This window comes from Mus caroli, unplaced genomic scaffold (assembly GCF_978045245.1).
Source record: "Mus caroli unplaced genomic scaffold, Mus_caroli_1 scaffold_19, whole genome shotgun sequence".
Classification (NCBI taxonomy): domain Eukaryota; kingdom Metazoa; phylum Chordata; class Mammalia; order Rodentia; family Muridae; genus Mus; species Mus caroli.
The window spans coordinates 74,559,928-74,578,364 of NW_028227274.1; the positions used below are offsets into that span (position 1 = coordinate 74,559,928).

Sequence of the window (18,437 nt, forward strand, 5' to 3'; positions counted from 1 at the left end):
TATATTGTGGTATTATTCTCATTTAAAATATTTTAAAATGTATTTTGTGATTTCTTCTTTCACTTAAGATTCTCTTGGTTATCCTAAAGTTCATTGACCTTTTATGACCCCAGCATGTGTGTGGGGTGTGTGTGTGTGTGTGTGTGTGTGTGTTTCAATACTTTGTGCATATTTGAATGTTAGCATTGTGCAGGTCTTGTGTGACTTGCAGTGAGTAGGGCGTGTGTCTGTTTAATTACTGAGATTGTTCCTGTACTGACTTCTCACTGATCTGTCAGATTTGCTTCCTGGTTTCTTACCTTGTTTCTTAGAGCAGTGGCCTCTTGCTACATCTCCAGCCAACATGCATCTTGGGTCTGACTTTAGATACTTTCAGGACTGTTAGTGTCTTATGTCTTTTTTTATCTTTATCTTAAATATTTTATCTTTAGTCTTAAATATTATATCTCTTTTGAATTCTAAGTCTTGTCAGTAAGGAACGTACAGACATACTTGGAAGAAAGCTGAAGGACACTTTTATTATGAGTTCAGAGACGAAACTGTCCTGGTGATTACAAGAGAGGGAAAGACAGAGACAGACCACAAGGAGGCAGAAGAGGGGAAGGGCTTCAGAGAAAGTGAAGAAGTCCTAAGGATCTCAGGAAATCGTGCTTAGGCTTTGTCCAGTATCTGAAAGGACAAGGACATGGAAAAGAAGGAAAAGGAGAAGTTGCACTTACCTGGGTAACAGGAAAAGTCCCAGGGCACTGCATGGTGGAAGCACTGTAAGTGTCTTCATGGAGGAAGGGTCTCCTGAGATGACAAGCACCTCACTCATTAAAGGAGTAATTCTGCCCCCAAAGATTTGTGTATTTTATGTATATGTGTGCTGTATGAATATGAGCGTTTTGTTTGCATGTATGTGTATGTACCATGTGTGTGCCCACAGAGTTTGAAATATGGTGCCTGGTCCCCTGGGGCTTGAGTTAGAGGTGATTGTAAGCCACTGTATGGGTGCTAGAAGCTGAACCAAAGCATTCTGTAATATCGACAAGTACTAATCATTGAGGTATCTCTCCAGCCCTTCTCACATCTCTTCATCATGTTCTCAGATATATCAGCTTTTCTCAAGTGGACTTCCAGCCAGGTTATTGACAAACCCAACTGGATTACCTCTTAAGAGAAAAGACAATAGTATGTGCTCATCTAATCTTTGAAGTACGTTGGAACGCCATGTTATTACACAGGGATAAATATATTCTATTCATGTGACCGGGGAGGGAGGGTTAAGGAGAGGCAGTTATGACGTTGCTTTCGTAGTGTCATAGGAAGGATGTCCCATCCTCAATGTCCCCTAGAGCTGTTAATCCTTGTAACGTTCCCTCTTCAAGAATTGAGACTCTAAATTATTTAGAAACCAGTCCAGGGATTGGCATAAATCCCCAAATACTTGTACCAGTTCTGGCTTCCAGCCAGGACGAGACCAGGGCTATTTCTAGCTTCCTGGCCAAGGGCAAGAGTCTGGTCCTCAGTCCTACAGGGCCTGCATCGCTTCTGTGTCCTGCCAACCATTGTTTCTGATGGGCTCTATCATTCCCTTTATTAAACACTGCCTGTGCAGGCACAGGTCACTAAAACTGTTCCGTATTTAAAATATTTCTGTATGGAGTCTTTGTTTTCATATAGCTACTCTCTACCTTTCCTTGGAAGTGGTATATTGCTATTAATTACTGTTGCTGTGACTGGATTTAAGTATCAGTTGGGCTTTGTCGTCTACATGTGCTTCTTGTGTTTCTGGTGTCGTGTCTCTTTGGAGGTTTATTTTATTTTTGGCTTTCCTTTTGGTGTTGTCTTAATTCTGGCTACTCTTTGGGTTATAATAGCATTATCCTTAGCTTTATAATCATGCAGTTGCTTTTACAATTTTGTTTACTGTTGTCTAAAACTTACATTCATGTGTTCTTTAGGTTGCAAATTTTTCTACACCCTCTCTTTCTTAGAAATTATAAGAAATTAATACCACTGTTTATATTTATCTATTAACATTTTTTGCTTTTAATTTTTCATGATACTGGATTTTCTTCTATTACAATTTTTCTTTATCCTGAAGTATTTATTTTCCTTTGAAAGTGTGCCAGAAACAAGTTGGTTGAGCTTTTTGTCTTCAGAGCATATTTGTGTCTTGACTTTGCAAAGGCTACTTTGCTTATGTATGGGCTTGTGAGTTAAAAGTTCTTTTCTTTCCCTTGCATAAAGATGTTCCATTGTCTTCCAGCTTTCATTGTTTCTTAGGAGAGATTGTGCTTCTTTCTGTCTCTGTGTAATGGATTGTTCTTCCTAGGCTGCTGCCAAAATAAAGCAGACAGGATTGTAAAGGCAGTAAAAATCCACAGGGAAGGTGTGGTTTCAGGTTTGTGAGATGACAGAGCATTAAAGGAAGAACAGTAGGGATCCAGGCAGGGACAGGTGGGCAGTAGAAGAGCCGTTGGTGTCAGGACAAGCAGGTTCCTCGTGTGCTGACTTGGTACCTGCTCAGGGTAGGAACTGGCTTTTTCTGGAGTAGGGGTGGGGCCTTCAGAGGAATTGTCTGCCAGAGGGTCTTTATTAGAGGAGCTCAAGAGAGTTTGGAAAGATTTGTACCAGATTCTAAGAGAAGACAATGCCTGTCATAACTTGTTAGGTAGTTTAAATTCTTTGGTGTTCACCAGGCCTCTTGGGTGTTTCAGTTTAGGTTTTTATTAAGTTGTAATATTTTAAGACTTGAAAATGTTCTGGCCATTTTCCCTAGCCATTAATTTATTTCAGGTTTTTTTTTCTCTATTTTTTCCTCTTTATTATACAACTGCACACATAACTCCTGCTTCATTTTATTTGCGAGTCTTTTACTATTATTCTTGGTGAGGTCATTTCTGCTAATGTATAAATTTACTGATACAACCTTTGGCCATTGGGCTTTTTATTTCAGAGTTTATAATTTCCAGTTTTAGCATTTCTGTAGTTTACCATTGTTGAGATTCCTGATCTGTTCATTGATTTCAGAAACATATTCATAAAAATCACTTTAAAGCTCTCATCCAGTTGTTTCTGTTACTTTTTAATTGTGTGGCTTTTAGTTGTATACTAGCTATGTGAAACAGTGTTTGAATTCTGCTGTCTACCCTCTGAAGACTGTGAGTTTTGTTTCAGCAGGTGTCTAGTAGCTTCCCAACCTAGGCTTAACTTCTGCTGTGGCAGAGGCTGCATTCTCAGATCTTTGTGCTGTTCCAGTGCTGGTTTCATCAGTCAGCCCCCCACAGCCTATCCACATGTGTTGTCAGTCAAGGATTTGGGCAGAGGTCATTGTTGTTTGAAGATTTCTCCCCTGTGGCTCCTTTATTTACATTACAGTTAAACTACAATTTTATGCATGTGTTCCAGTTGTCCTGAATCCCTGAGGCTGGGGACTGCCCTCAAGTAAAAAGTGTTAGAATACAGCTCACATCCAGTGTGGCATTACTCATCTGCAAGTTGACACCTTTCACATTGTATACTTCTTCCTATTTATCTTTAAATACTTTGATGGTTGGTTGGTCAGAGCTGTGATTTAAGAAAACTGACCTAATTGAAGCTCCTGGACTTTATTGGAAGCAGTTTGCTTTGAGTTAGCATGTTCTGTGTCTGCATGCTTTTGAACTCAGGAGAGTTTGTGATGTGATTCTCAACTGGTAGGACCAGTCTCTCCTGGGCCTTCTTGTGGCTCTTATATACTAAGAGAATCTTGTCTGGATCATAAAATCGATGAATTAGGCATGTTTCTCTTCATGCGCTATGTGTTTAGTTTTGTTAAGGTTGTTTTCTTTAATAACTACACGTACTTACTAGTTGCTTTGTAGGTGTTGTTACAAAGTGATTCTGTTTTTGAAGTGTTCTGGCTGGGTGTGGTGACGAATAACCATAATCCAGCACTTGGGAGGCTGAAGCAAGATTTTGTGTTTCAAGCAAGCCTGAGTGACCTACCTAACAAACAAGCAAATGTTTTACTAGCTAGAATTACCATTTTTAAACAGTCTTTTCAGTTTGAGGGAATATAGCAAGTGAAAGCTGTGAGCTGTATGGTGGCATGATGGCGGTCAGTCTGGGTCAAGCTGAGGTCTGCATCATCTTGTCTGGACCATTCACTTTCCCACCCATTGTCCTTTGTTCCTGGGTTTATTTCAGGTCCAGGGGACAGCTTACATGCTTTGTGCCCTAGATTCTGGTTCTCGTGTTCTCAGAGGAACCTAAGTGAAATGTTCTTAATACCATAACAGAGTAGCCTCCAATTATGCTGTTGTTATTTTTTCTATATTGTTTTCAAAGAAAGAATCAGCTACATAGTATTCAGTTCAGAGTCACAGAGGAAAGTCTAGATTACCCGCATTTCTTGGCTTTTTCTGCTTTTCATACTGTGGTGATGCACTATTAAAAAGTGAGACTGTCTAAAACACATTGGGGCAGCTTAGGAACATGTCCCAGTGTGCTCTTTCCTTCTTCTCTCTCTGCCCTGCTCCTTTCCCAGGTACTGCTCAGTTCCACTTACTGTGTACTATAAAAGGCTGCTAGCTGTTTTAAGGGTCTTGGGTCAGTCTAGACAGCTACTCTCAACCTGTGGGTTACAACCCTTTTGAGAAGTGGGTCCTCAGACTACCCTTTCATAGGGGTCACCCACGACCACCAGAAAATACTGATATTTACATTACGATTTTCAACAGTAGCGACATTACAGTTATAAAGTAGTAATGAAGATAATGTTACAGTTGGGGATCACGGCAGCATGAGGAGGAACTGTATCAAAGTGCTGCAGCCCTGGGAAGGCTGAGAGCTGCTGCACTTACCATCTGTAACTTCAGGGAAGCCCTTTATTGACCCACCCGCCTATCAGTTGCTTATTTGTAAAAGTTATTAGAAATGTTCCTGGTTTTCCTCAAATTTTATTGACTTTGGTAATATGTGAAAAGTAAAATTGAGTCTCAAAAATTTTATTTGACTGATTTAAAAAGTACAGCTTCATAGCCAAGAGACAAGGCAATCAAAAGGTCCACTCTGAAGGCTCCTTTTGAAGTCTTCCTTCACCCCCGGGCCAGTAGTTACTCTGAAATGAAGTAGTAGTTCAGGGGGATTAGGGTGGATTATCTTTGACCAGCCTAGGTTCTGGAAAGAGATGTGAAAAAACAAACAAACAAACAAACAAAGATGCGTTATATATAGTAAAATAACTTTAGTTTATGTTATTTTGCTCTTTATAAGTAGTGGCACGAAAGCAGTTAGTTACAGCTTTTCAGTAAATGGAATTTCTTTGAGTATTACAAACAGAAAACCCGGAAATATTAACTGTGGATGTGTCTGTTTAGTTTAATTACTTATTTTAAGACAGGATCTCATAGACCAGGCTGGCCTTAAAATTACTGGGTTAGCCTGGGCAAGCAATGAACTGATCTTCCTGTTTCTATCCTCCATGTGCTGGATTACAAGCGTGTGCTGCCACACCCAAATGATAAGTGTTGTTTTAGCTGCACCCTTTCTATATTAAAGGTACCAGTTGACAGCTGTTAACTGAAGTGTTTTTTTGTTGTTTTTTAAACTAAATAATGAAGTGAAGGCCCTTTGATGGCATAGGATGAACTCTGAATAGAAATTGTCCAGGACGTTTGTAGGTATGATTTCATTAGGTGAGCAAGCATTGGTGTTCACATATAAAACATAACCATGACTTATCTGGAGTCACATGTTCCATTTATTGGCTTCCTTCATATAGAAAATATAGTGGCCCATGCTGACCCATTGGGTAAGGCTGTGTATATTTTCTGGGTGAAGGAAGTGTTCTGTACATTCTCCATGCTTTGCATCATGGTATTTTGAATAACCATGCTTCCATGTTCACATCAACTTTTTGTTTTTCAATTTATGCACAGCACTTGCTCTGAAATTTGGGGACTGAGTACAGCAAATACGGTAGATCAGTGGGACACAACAGGCCTTTACAGCTTCTCTGAACAAACCAGGTGAATATCCGCCCTCCATGGGACCCTAGAGACCGCGTGGGAGGGTGCTGTGGATGAGCTCAACTGGGTTGTTTAGTGTACCTTGTGCCTAGAATGTTAATGTACTGTGAGTAAGGCATGGCGTGTAAAGTACTCGCATGCCAGTATTAAAGATGTATTAATGCTTCAGCTAATGTTTTGGTCAATGCAATTTTAGTTTTGAATCATTAAATTATTGTGTCCCATAAGAATAAGACCTATTTATAACTATATACTCATTGTAGTCCAATATTAGATAAATTTGTTACTGGCCTAATTTTTTCAGTAGATACATAACTAGTTTTTTCTAAATTGCTTGTTACCGTCTAAAGCTCATCTTTGCACTAGCATGTATTTGATGAACCTCTTACATCACAGTTAACAGTAGGCTAACTTGTTTTTCTGTCACGGTTTTTTAAAATCACTTCATTCTCTCTTAAGCATATCGGTATTTGTCCATTCCATTTCATCACCATCTGCATTTCTGTGTGAGCCTCATAAGTAAGCCCCAGATACCAAGAGTCACACTTCAGTAACAAGTTACAGTAGTCTGAGTAAGTTACTGTCACATCATTGTTGATATTTGCCATTTTCATACTACTTCCTTTTTTTGACAACCAGTTGCCTTCAGAATTAATGCCTTTGAAAGAGTTTAGCTTTTTAAAAATGGATTTTGATGAAGTTTTCAAGTATAATCACATAACACTTTGTAGACCACTTGCCATACAAGGCTACCCTTGCACTGGCATGTGAGTTGTTATATGCACACTGATAGAGGACAGGCGCAAGTGCCACTGCTTGCTCTATCCAAACCAGCTTGTGTCCTTCCTGGGAGTCACTAAAACTGAGTCCACGGCTGGGCTCTCCTTCATGTCCTCTTAGTGTGTTCACTTAGCCCTGTTGATGACACCTAAGCTCTCCTTTTAAAAATGCCCTCCTTTTTCCCTTGCTTCCAAATAGGTCTCTTGATGGCCGACTTCAGGTTTCACACCGGAAAGGGTTGCCACATGTTATATATTGCCGGCTCTGGCGCTGGCCGGACCTTCACAGTCATCATGAGCTCAAGGCAATCGAAAACTGCGAATATGCTTTTAATCTGAAAAAAGATGAAGTATGTGTAAATCCTTACCACTACCAGAGAGTTGAGACACCAGGTAGGAAAACTGCAGATGGTTTCTGGCTTTGTTTTCCTGGTTTTAACCTAAAAGAGTGACCAAAGGCTAGTATTCCTGTGTCTCAGGGAAGCTTTAATACAGAATTCTAATAAACTGTGTTAAATTGATCATGTTATTTGGTAGGAGTTTTAAATGTTTTCTTATTTTTTAAACTTTCATGAAAAAAGTATCTTAGAAAAGGGACACGTCCATTTCTTGGGAGCATACTTAGTTGGACAGCAAAGTATGTATCTAGGCAGTTCCTCAGATTTGCTGTTCTGAGAGCTAGCTGTGTGTCTCGAACACCACCTGCTTCCAACAGTATATTCTTTTAAGTGCTTTCAGAAGAACTTGAATGACAACATTTTTATACAGTAATTTAGTGAACTTTGTAGTAGGGCTATTGGTTTAATGTTTTAGCTTAAAACCTTAAACAAAAAAACTCATACTAGAAAAAATAACTAACTCCCACTTTAGTGAAGACGTCTTCCCATTTTCCCTCATGAGTTTTTTTCAGACAGGATTCCTCTGTGTGGCTCTGGCTGTCTGGAATGCTCTCTGTAGACCAAGTTGGGCTTGAACTCAGAGATTCGCCTGCCTTCTCAGTGCTGGGATTAAAGACATATGCTTGGGCTCCCTCCCCATTTCTAATGGGATTTTATAAATTCTCATGGTAATATAGTATTTGATAGGGTCACATTGTTCTCCAAATAAATAAACCTTTATTTGGAGACTTTAAATGATAAATTATGTAAATCAACTCCATGATGAGATTTGTCAGTTCTTTAGTGTTATAATAGCAGATAGGTGTGGCCAGACTGAAAGGTGAGCTACTGCCTTCTCCCTTGTGAGAGCGTTGAGTAAAGGCCCTTCCACTTACCCCTTTTGCCACTAACTTGGATCTCTTTAACTTTTACAGTCTTGCCTCCAGTCTTAGTGCCTCGGCACACAGAGATTCTAACAGAACTGCCACCTCTGGATGACTACACCCACTCCATTCCAGAAAACACAAATTTCCCAGCAGGAATTGAGCCACAGAGTAATTACATCCCAGGTACTTTTGCCTTAAGAGTCTCTTAAAACTTAGGTAAATAGCAATCTTGTAACAAACGCCCAGGTGTTAGTAATGTGGTTTCATTTCAGATGCTCTTGACTTTGGACTGAAAAGCCTGATGGGTGGGGTGGTTATTTTGCTTTCAATACATTAAATGGCTTGTTTTTATTTTTAATTACATAAAAATATTTTTAGTATATTAAATTAAAATGTATTCTAAAATTAAACTATATAATATTTTTATTATAAAGGTTTACCTTTTATTTTGCAGTGGCTTTAAACAAAATACTATGAGAAGTAGAAAAAGGCCCTTGTAAGGTTGATAAAACTGTTGAAGTTGAGACAGCTGCAGAGCGTAGGCATAGTGTGTGGTCTAAGAAAAGCATCCCTGGCCAGGCAGTGGAGGCCAAGCCCTAATCCTGTGTTGGGGGTGGAGGGTGGAGGGTGCAGAGGCAGGTGGATCTCAGGGTTCAAGGCCAGCCTAGTCTAAAGAATAAGTTACAGGACATCCAGGGCTCCACAGAGAAACCCTGTCTTGAAAAAACAAAAAGAGAAAAAAAGAAGAAGAAAAAAGAAAAACATCTGTAGAACAAACATAAACAAACATCTAAGAATCATTTTTTCATGGGTCATTTGGTAAGGTAAATGAATACTTAGTACATATCACATTTTAGTTTTGTAGATAAACAGCACATTGAAAAATAGAGGATACTTAATTATGTTTCTCCTGGGTCTTCTACTGAAAAATGACTGAACTCAACTACATTAAGTTCTCAAATTCTGCTGTTAAAACTTTGTTTGCAGTCTGTATGTGTGCACATGTGGGAGGAGTCGGAGAGCTTTGTGGACTCAGTTAGCCCCTCATGAACACAGGGTCAGCTCAGGTGGCCACACGGTGTGGGACACTGCCCACCGACCCAGCTCATGGCTCTCTCCTGTTCCAGGTCTCTGTGACCTCGTGATAGTTCACAATGCAGTACCAGCCCTGTAGCTATTACTGCTTTCCAGGAAAAACAACTACTGTGCTGTTACTTTTCTTACCTACCATCCCTTTGTGTTTCCACCAACAGAAACTAACTAGGAATTAATCGGTCTTTCAGTCTCTGCCTGACTTTTCTCCCTTTATTTTAAAAAGTAGGGTTTGTTATTTTGCTTTGTTTGTTTTGATACAGGGTTTCTCTGTGTAACCTTGCCTGTCCTGGAACTCCATCTATATATCTATAGACCCCAGGCTGGCCTCAAACTCAAACATTCACCTGCCTCTACCTCCCAAGTCCTGGGATTAAAGGCATGCACCATTGCAACAGGCCAAGAGTATCCCTGTCCTATGCCACCCCCCTCTTGCCCCAGGTAATGGTGTATAGAACATTCTTGTGACATCATCAAGGAAGAGTAGATGTGAGCACAGTGAGGTGAGATGAAGGGAGATAAGAATCATAAAATGAAATAGTGCCTTTTGTGGGAGAATTGGGTCTTTTGTTGGAGAACTGGCTAGGAGTGGAGAGGGGGAGAGGGAGAGGGAGAGAGAGAGAGAGAGAGAGAAAATAAGTGTGTGTGTGGGGGGGGGGTAGGATTTAAGTCTTTCATGTGGCAGCTGCTGTTACTCCATAATGCTAACAATTTAAAATGTGAGTACACTGAGATCCACACTAGAGATTAACTTACTGTGGCATTATTCAAAGTGCTTAGTCTTCAAATATTAAGAGGTTTGGACTTAGGGTTTTTTCTTTATTCTTTTATTTATTAAGATATTAGTGTTTTATAAAGTAGCAAATTGGTAATAAAATATAACAATTGCTTTTGTGGACACTGTCAGCTGCCAGTGACTGCAAACCCAGAGAACTCACTTTTGGTCCATTTCAAAATAATTTTCTTCAAAATTTTTATTGTTATTATTTGAAATATCTATCTTTGTATATCCACGTGCATGTGAGTGCAGGTGCCCAGAGTTCAGGAGAAGACGGTGGCTCCCCTGGAGCTGAGCCCCTTAACTTGGGTGCTGGGATCTGACTTGTGGTTCTTTGTAAGCATAATCCCTGCTCTTAACTGCTGAGCTCTCCAGCCCTGAAAGAACTGTTGACAGTTGTTAAGTGCTGATACTTTATTATCCACTTATAGATACATAATAATAGAGCGTGGTAAAGAAATAAAATGAGATAAAGTGTTTTAAAATTGAGCTTTCTACTTCTTAGAACTTAGAAACACTGATGTTCAGACTGGCAGAGCTCAGCTTTTTAAATTTTCTTAGTTTTAATCTTTAAAATAGTATATGATGATATCAATTATTTTATTTTTTATTGTTTGGTTATATTAAAATAACTTGAAAAATTTTAGCATTAGCCATTTTGGTACACTGACTTCTAATGAGAATTTAGGGGCAGTCTGCTTGCTTTTGCTTGCTCATTGTTTTGTTTTTGTTTTTTGTTTTTCAGACAGGTTCTGACTATGTAGACCAGGCTAGCCTCACACTTACAGAGACCTTCCTGCCTCTGCTTTCCAAAAGCTGGGGTTTAAGGTGCTCTTCTCCCTGTTGACTGATGTGAGAATCTTTTTTATGTCAGGTGCCTGCATTATTTTGAGTTACTGTTAAGAATTGAAAATGGTACTCTGCTGAAAATCTTTTGTACTTTTTTCCCCTTAAAATCACAAATGATGAAATTGTATGCATGCTGTTATTATTGTCTTTGAAATTTACTCAGCTATACAGATGCCTCTTGAATATAAATATTTTATTCAGAAAATGTATTAGAAATGATGTTAGAATCCTAATTTTCTAGTAACTTATGTCTGTTTTCTGCTTTAAGCATTTAGAATTGTTAAGCAGTTAGCAAGCTGAGCAGGGGAGGTGGGAGCTTTTTCAGTTAGAATCCAGGTTAGGGGGCTGGAGAGATGGCTCAGTTGTTAAGAGCACTGACTGCTTTTACAGAGGTCCTAAGTTGAATTCCCAGCAACCACATGGATGGCTCACAAACGTCTGTAATGGGGTCAGATGCCCTCTTCTGGTGTGTCTGAAAACAACTACAGTGTACTTATATTTAAAAAAAAAAAAAAAAAAAAAAAAAAAAAAAAAAAGAAGAATCCAGGTTAAGTCAGTCCTGAATCATTGAGTCATGTTACTTTTTTCTCTCTCGATACAGTTGGTGTAGTCTGAAATCAGAGCTGTATGTCCATCCAGGCCTGGTGCCCACTAGTTTTTTTGTTTTGTTGCTTTATTTTTAATGAGAATACCAATGTCTTTGAATGGTATGAGAGGCATCTATAAAGTTAGGTTTTTGGCTGTTGTCCCAAAATATATACTCATGAACCAGGTGATAAATAGTCTCTAAAAAAATATGCCAAGAAAGCTGGATTATGTTACTAGCGGTGTTATGGATTCACCTACAAGAGATAGATTAGAGCTTCAATTGCAAACTCAATCTTGGTTTTTATTATAATACATAATTTCTTGGGTTTCCAAGTGATTAATTGCTTGTATTTGGTAGCTGAGAGAAAAAGCAGTATTCAAATCAACTGTACTTGACTTGTTCTAAACTTTTCTAGAAACACCACCACCTGGATATATCAGTGAAGATGGAGAAACAAGTGACCAGCAGTTGAACCAAAGTATGGACACAGGTCAGTAGTTAGCCATTGCTTTAGCCGTCTGTGATCTCGGAGAGTACGACACATCAGGAATATGGGAGGATAGAACGTGAGGATAGAACGGGCTTAGTAAGATGGCTCAGTGCCTATACCAACCTGGGTTTGGTCCTCAGATCCCACACAGCAGAAGGAGTGACTCTGACAGCCGCCCACCACAGTGGGAGGAACAACACAGTTGTGTCAAGAATGATGTTTGCTGGCATCCAAACTTAGAAGTTGAGAAATGTACCCCAAAAGCAAACCCCCCATCTTGACACTATCTGAACCATCAAATGAGGCTCTGCTGTCATAAAAATGAATGTGTATTACTTTGTGCAGGTGGTAGATGTTTCCCTTACTAGAGTTGAGTGAAAATCTGAAAGTTCTCAATGCCTTTTTGTTTTGAGTATTCTGAGCTGCTGTTTAAAGTTTTAATCACCCCATGAGTGAAGAATACCTTTCATAAAAGACCATGGTCACCCTAGTAGCAGGTTTCTAAGAAGGATTTGAGAACAGAATAGGGGAACCTGCATTTCTGTGTATCTTTAACTTAATAGTGAAGTCTGAATTATAGTAAGCTACTTACATAAAATACTTAGTTCCTTTCATGGTCTAATTTTGATTAATTTCTGATAGTTAGCTATTATATAAATCCAGTGTTGGGAAAGTTTCAGCATATAATAATGAATATTATATACCTCTGAGCTTTATGCTATTTGTTAAGTGATAGATTCTATAACCCAAGGAAACAAAGTAGGGTACCCATGTAAGTGCTTTGATGTCATTGTCTAGTGTGATTTATTCAACCTGTCCAACCTTAAGGATTAGTTAGTGTTTTAGTCACAGTTTTATTGCTCTGAAGAGAAATCAGGACCAAGAAAGCATTTAAGTTGAGGTCTTGCTTACAGCCTTTGTAGTCTTTTGTCATTACAGTGGGGGGCATGGCACTGTGCAGGCAGGTGCTGAAGCGGTAGCCTGCATAGGCAGAAAGAGGAGAAACCTAAGATGACATACTTCCTTCTATAAGGCTACACCTACCAGTTCTTCTAATCCTTTTAAATAGTGCCACTCACTCATGACAAAGCATTCAAATATTTGAGCCTGTGGGGAACCCATCTTATTCAAATCACCACAGTAATCCAAATTGGCCTGAAACTCAGTATGGGGCCCAGAGTGCCCTCTAACTCAGATCTACTTGCCATGAGTATGAGCCACCACCTCTAGCCTAAGTTATTGTTAAATGGATTGGCATTGAAGGGAGAGGGGAGGGCTTTATATCAATTTCATTGTTTGATTCCTTCCATATGTTAGATGCCTTTGCTGTAGCCAATATTTATGTCTGGCTGTAAGAGTTACAGATAGATAGATGATAATGCAATGACCACTGGAAATAGCGTGTTTCACATGTTAATACACATTATACTTGGCTTTTCAGTTAAGCCTCCTTGACACTGAATATTTCTTAGTGAACACTATTTTTTTGTTTTGCACTGTTGTAGCCATTACAATGGTCTTGAAAGTAGGTAGCATATAAAGTTGTTGAGCATCTCAAGTGAAATATTACTCATGCTTCTGTATTAGGAGTGTTACTATAGCAACTATCAGTGACGCTGTGGAAAAACTGCAGTCCTCATATATTGCTGATAAGAATGTAAATTATAATCATTTAAGTAAGTTTGTTGTTCAGATATTAGGTATAAGATTACTGCTTAGTCCCATCGTTTGACTTCTAGATCTGTACCCCAGAGAATTTAAACAGGTCCACGTAAAACTTGTGCAAGAATGTTTGTATTGTAAATATTATATGTATCATTTCCAAATGGAAACAACCCAGATGTCTACCACATTTTGAATGGCTGAACAACATGCGGTGTGTTCCTAAAGTATGGCCTGAAACCTGGGAGAGCGCATGGCCCTGCTGACAGCTGTGAAAGGAAATAGTTTAAAGCCATTCAGCTTGTGCTACTGTTGTTATAAGTATTCGTTGACTAATATAAAAATCAATAAGGTTCTGAGAATGCGTTTCCTTATTGATAACATTTATAGTGTATGAATTATATAGGTAATTAATGTATTCTACTTTTTAATTTCTTTTTTTTAAAGTTTTGAGACTGGACCACAGTCACGAAGGGCCATCATCACACACAGGATGGTCTGAAACCGCATGCACTGTGATCCAGACCATGTTGTACTTTTAAAGCATACATAGAAAAGTGAGATCAAAGAATAAAGTTAAAGAACTAGAAAATAACCTATGACTCCTGTACCTGGAGCCCACAGGAAGGGCAGGAAATAAGCAACTGAGAGTTGTCCTCTGGCCTCCCCGTGCACTGGGACACAAGTGTCATGCACACGAGTTTTGTGTTTTAGTAAAATAACAACTATAAATACATGCATAATTCCCTATCAAGGAAAATGTTAACTGAATATCTTGTGTAATTATGATGATAGAAAATTCCACTGTCTCATGCACGCTAGGCAAGGCCATTGCCACTCTTCTGGACCGTCAGTCAGCACAACTCCTGTATTGTGTGAGGTTCTGATGATATTGTTAATTGTGAGAATGTGTGTGAGTGTGAGGCTTGCAGGTGAGGTGAGTACATGTGTGTGTAGGAAAGTGTGTGCGCGCACAGTGTGTGGACAGGGGTGTAGGGCCTGTGTGGGTCACTGTCGCTGCAGCTAGGTAGGTTTTGTTCTGGGTCTGCTATTTGCTGCTTTCAGTTTATGTGTCTGTTTTGCTGTTTGATAACTGTGGCTCTGTAGTACAACCTCTACACTCACCATGCAAACAGAGTCTGATTCATTGGTATTTACTCAGGTGAACTTACATCCTCCACACAAAAATGTTAGCTTGGGTGCCTACAGCAGCTTGGTTCATAATTTTAAAACATTTGAACACAGTCCATCCAGACAATGTCAGAAATGACAAGATGTGGTGGCACTTTGGGTATAGACTAAATGAATAGCCGTGATCTATAAAGGCCATGGGCGTGCTGCGCAAGCCCAGTGGTCTCACACTGTGAAAATGCAAACCTTCTGAGGACAGTAAAGACTTGACGGGTTATAGAGAAAGAAGCATCGAGTAGGTAAAGCCCATACATTGATAGTGCAGTGAGGCTGGTCTGTGTGAAAGCAAAAATGGGGGAAATGTATTATGTATTTGTCAAAACTTACAGAAACACAAGAGTAAGCCTTCTTGGAAACTTTGGACTCTTGATAACAATGCGTGAGGGTATGTTTAACAAATGTAACATATCTACCCTTGGGGCAGGGAAACATGGACGGAGAGTCAGGGATATGAGACTTCTTTGTACTTGCTACTCAATCATGCTGTGCCCCTAAAAATATTCTGAAAAAGAAATAGAACTTTTTTGTTTTATATTTTGCAATTAAGTTTAGTGAAGCTTTAAGCTTACATTAATTAAAGAAGATCCCAAAATTGGGGAAAGTGTTTACAATTGATTTCTAGAAACTTGTTTAGATTTTAAAATGTGTAAGTCAAAAGTGAGAGGAAAGACAATAATTAATATTAAAAAGTGGATAAAAATTGGACTGGAGAGATGGCTCAGCAGTTAAGTGCACTGACTGTTCTTCCAGAGGTTCTGAGTTCAATTCCTGGCACCCACATGGTGGCTCACAACCATCTCTAATGGAATCTGATGCCACCTTCTGGTGTGGACTCACATATAAAATAAATAAATCTTTAAAAATCTTAAAAATATACTACTTATAAACAAAAACAGTTATAAAAGAGTTGTTCTTCTAAGGCTATTAATTTGGCAGATGTCACCACACAGTAATACTGCAAATAAACAAACAAACAAACAAACAAAAATATGAGCTTGTCAGTTCTTGGTAGAACTACACATTTTGGGAGTGAACTTTGATATGTAAAAAACACACAAAGCTCCCTTTCTGAGACCTTCGCCCTACAAACATACATGAACTTGTAAGCAAAAGATCCACAAAAGTATTTCTCTGGGTGCTTTAGGTGAAGACAGGCACTTCCTGTCTTAATGGATGGAACTCTGTCTCCTGTGTTTACTAATTCTTTATTAGTCTTCCTTGAGATAGCTGGGGAAGTTCTGAGTATGTGACTCAGCTCAAAGCCAGGTGTCCTGCTTAGTGGGAAAACCCTAGGCACAATACAGACAAGTGTATCTGTTGTCAAAGCTGTTCTATTTAACTAACACGAGCCCCAATAAATGCTACATTATCAGAATTAGAACCGAGTCACCAAACAACTTACCACATGCTCTGCAACCCTGCCTATGAAGAGACATAATTACTTTAACTTTTAATATATCCTGAGTCACCTAAAGATGGGTAAATGACCAGAACAAGAGAGTCAGCAGAAGAGCAGATGTCACAAAACTGAAGTAAAACATAAATAATTATAAACTAAGAGAAATGGAAATGTCCATTTAAGACAGGACCTCTTAGCCTGCCATAGTAGTATACAGCTTGAATCCCAGTCAGCACTCAGCAGACAGGGCAGGCAGATCTCTGATAGCAAGGCCAGCCTGGCCCAGATAGTAACTCATAGGACAGCCAAAGCTACATATTGAGACTCTGCCTCAAAAAAAAAGCCTACTCACAATGGTCTCTAACTTGCTCTGTAGCTGAGGCTGGATGTAAACTCCTGATCATGTGTTTCGGCCTCCTAGGATGTGGGCTTACAGCTATACCACCATCCCAGCTCAAAACTGCTTATGCAGACCATGTTTGCATCTGTGGTCAGTTATACCTTGGCCATCCAAGTTAACGCCTTGTTGGTGTGAATGGGAATGTGTACTGGTACAGCCTTTTGGATGATAACTTAGCCAGGGTCTATCAAAACTGGGAAGGCACCCCCCCCTAGACCTAGTACTTCTTAGGGCGCAGCTGGGTTCTTAAAGTCAACAATCTCCTGTCATTAGCGACCATGAGCAGGCTGCAGTTGGCACAGGTATGTAGATGAGCAATAGAGAAACATCTGCACAGAAGGTGTCTAATGCGATTCCTCATACAGATGCTTACCAGTGTTCCTGTTGGTCATGAAAAGGAGATGACACGAAATAGAAATATATTGGCTGATGTACTTTATAGGATACTTGTGGATAGGTCAGCAGTGAGCTCGGAGTGGGGACCTGGATGGTAAGAAGACAAGTCAGTCTGTCCTGAGAGAGAAACAAGTTACTCAGTGCTTAACCCTTTGTACCTCATGTGTGCAGCTCCCTGAGTTACACTGAAATACAGTCAGCACCGTTTCCTTGTTACTTGATCAATGTCCACTTTCTTCCTCCACTTTAGGCTCTCCGGCTGAACTGTCTCCTACTACTCTCTCTCCTGTTAATCACAGCTTGGGTAAGTAGCTGGGACTCCTCCATTCTCCCTGTATGAAGGAAAGTTCTCTCTGGAAATTGCTTCTGTGTGTCTGAGGAAGATTACTCAGAGGGTGTACACTAGTGTCTTTAAGAACAGTTGGTACTATAGTTGATCCTAAAGGCTTTTTCTTGGTGGTAAGGAGTTTATGAAACAGTCTGAGTCACTAGAACTGTTCTTTATGAAGTTGTAGAATTTAAGGTTTTATGGGTGTTTAGGGTGTATTTTACAGTAGCAGTCAGTAGGAAAGATGTATATATACACAAGTCACATATATTCGTGCACACACATTTGTGTTGCTTGTTTTGAGCCCACATTTCCCCTGCTGTTTCATATTCTTCAGCTTCTATATATTGAAATTTATTTTATAAAATTGTCATATTTTTTTCTCTTGTGATCTTCCTTTTGATACATCTTGGTAAAAATTGACAAAGTTAATTGCACATGGTCCTTGTCTTAGTTAGGGTTTTACTGCTGTGAACAGACACCATGACTAAGGCTACTCTTAAAAGGACAACCTTAAATTGAGGGTGGCTTACAGATTTAGAGGTTCAATCCATCAAGGCAGGAACATGGTAGCATCCAGACTGGCATGGTGCAGGAGGAGCTGAGAGTTCTACATCTTCATCTGAAGGCTGCTAGCAGAATACTGACTTCCAGGCAGCTAGGATGAGGGTTTTGAAGCCCGTACCCACAGTTGACACACCTACCCCAACAGGACCATACCCTCTAATAGTGCCACTCCCTGGGCCAAGCCCATATATATACAAACTGTCACAGTCCTTGTTTTCTGTTAGTACGTCATTAGTTTTCGCTTGTGCACACTCTGCTTCTTATATGTATGTAGATGGTCAGGGAAGTGTGCTGAGTCTTCGCCCAATGGAGTATCTCTTCTTTCTAGGGCTTTTGACTTTGCTGTTTATTCAACTCTATATTTCGTCCTGTCCAGAATTACCTTCACAATGCATTTTAGATACCCACCCAAGTACAGTAGGGTGACCAATTTTCCCTGTTGTTATTATTTAAAACGGGTAAATAATCCAGCATAAATTAACTTTATGAGATCGGAAGTTTAAAAAAACTGTATCTGTTATGATCTATGGGAATAAGTTTTATATGAAAAACACTGACCCTCTAGTCTGTCTATGGAGACTAGTACAGATGTCCCAGTGACTATCAGCCTCACCTGTCTGTGGTATCCAGTGTCCTTGTGCTCAGCATCTCTCG

The 18,437-nt window shown here is 39.5% G+C and overlaps 1 protein-coding gene across 5 annotated transcripts in view; it reads left to right on the top strand.

Moving 5' to 3' along the window:
- Smad2 (SMAD family member 2) overlaps nucleotides 1-18,437 on the top strand; it is a 64,936-nt gene that overhangs the window by 34,440 nt on the left and 12,059 nt on the right. For 3 of the 5 annotated variants that reach the window (XM_021150251.3, XM_021150250.3, XM_029471808.2), the window contains exons 3-7: nucleotides 5,910-5,999; nucleotides 6,978-7,171; nucleotides 8,091-8,225; nucleotides 11,766-11,840; nucleotides 17,139-17,192. In XM_021150251.3, the coding sequence (XP_021005910.1) occupies nucleotides 5,910-5,999; nucleotides 6,978-7,171; nucleotides 8,091-8,225; nucleotides 11,766-11,840; nucleotides 17,139-17,192 (548 nt within the window). The remainder of the gene's footprint in view (nucleotides 1-5,909; nucleotides 6,000-6,977; nucleotides 7,172-8,090; nucleotides 8,226-11,765; nucleotides 11,841-17,138; nucleotides 17,193-18,437) is intronic. The other 2 variants (XM_085833578.1, XM_029471809.2) reach the window with 1 other exon arrangement.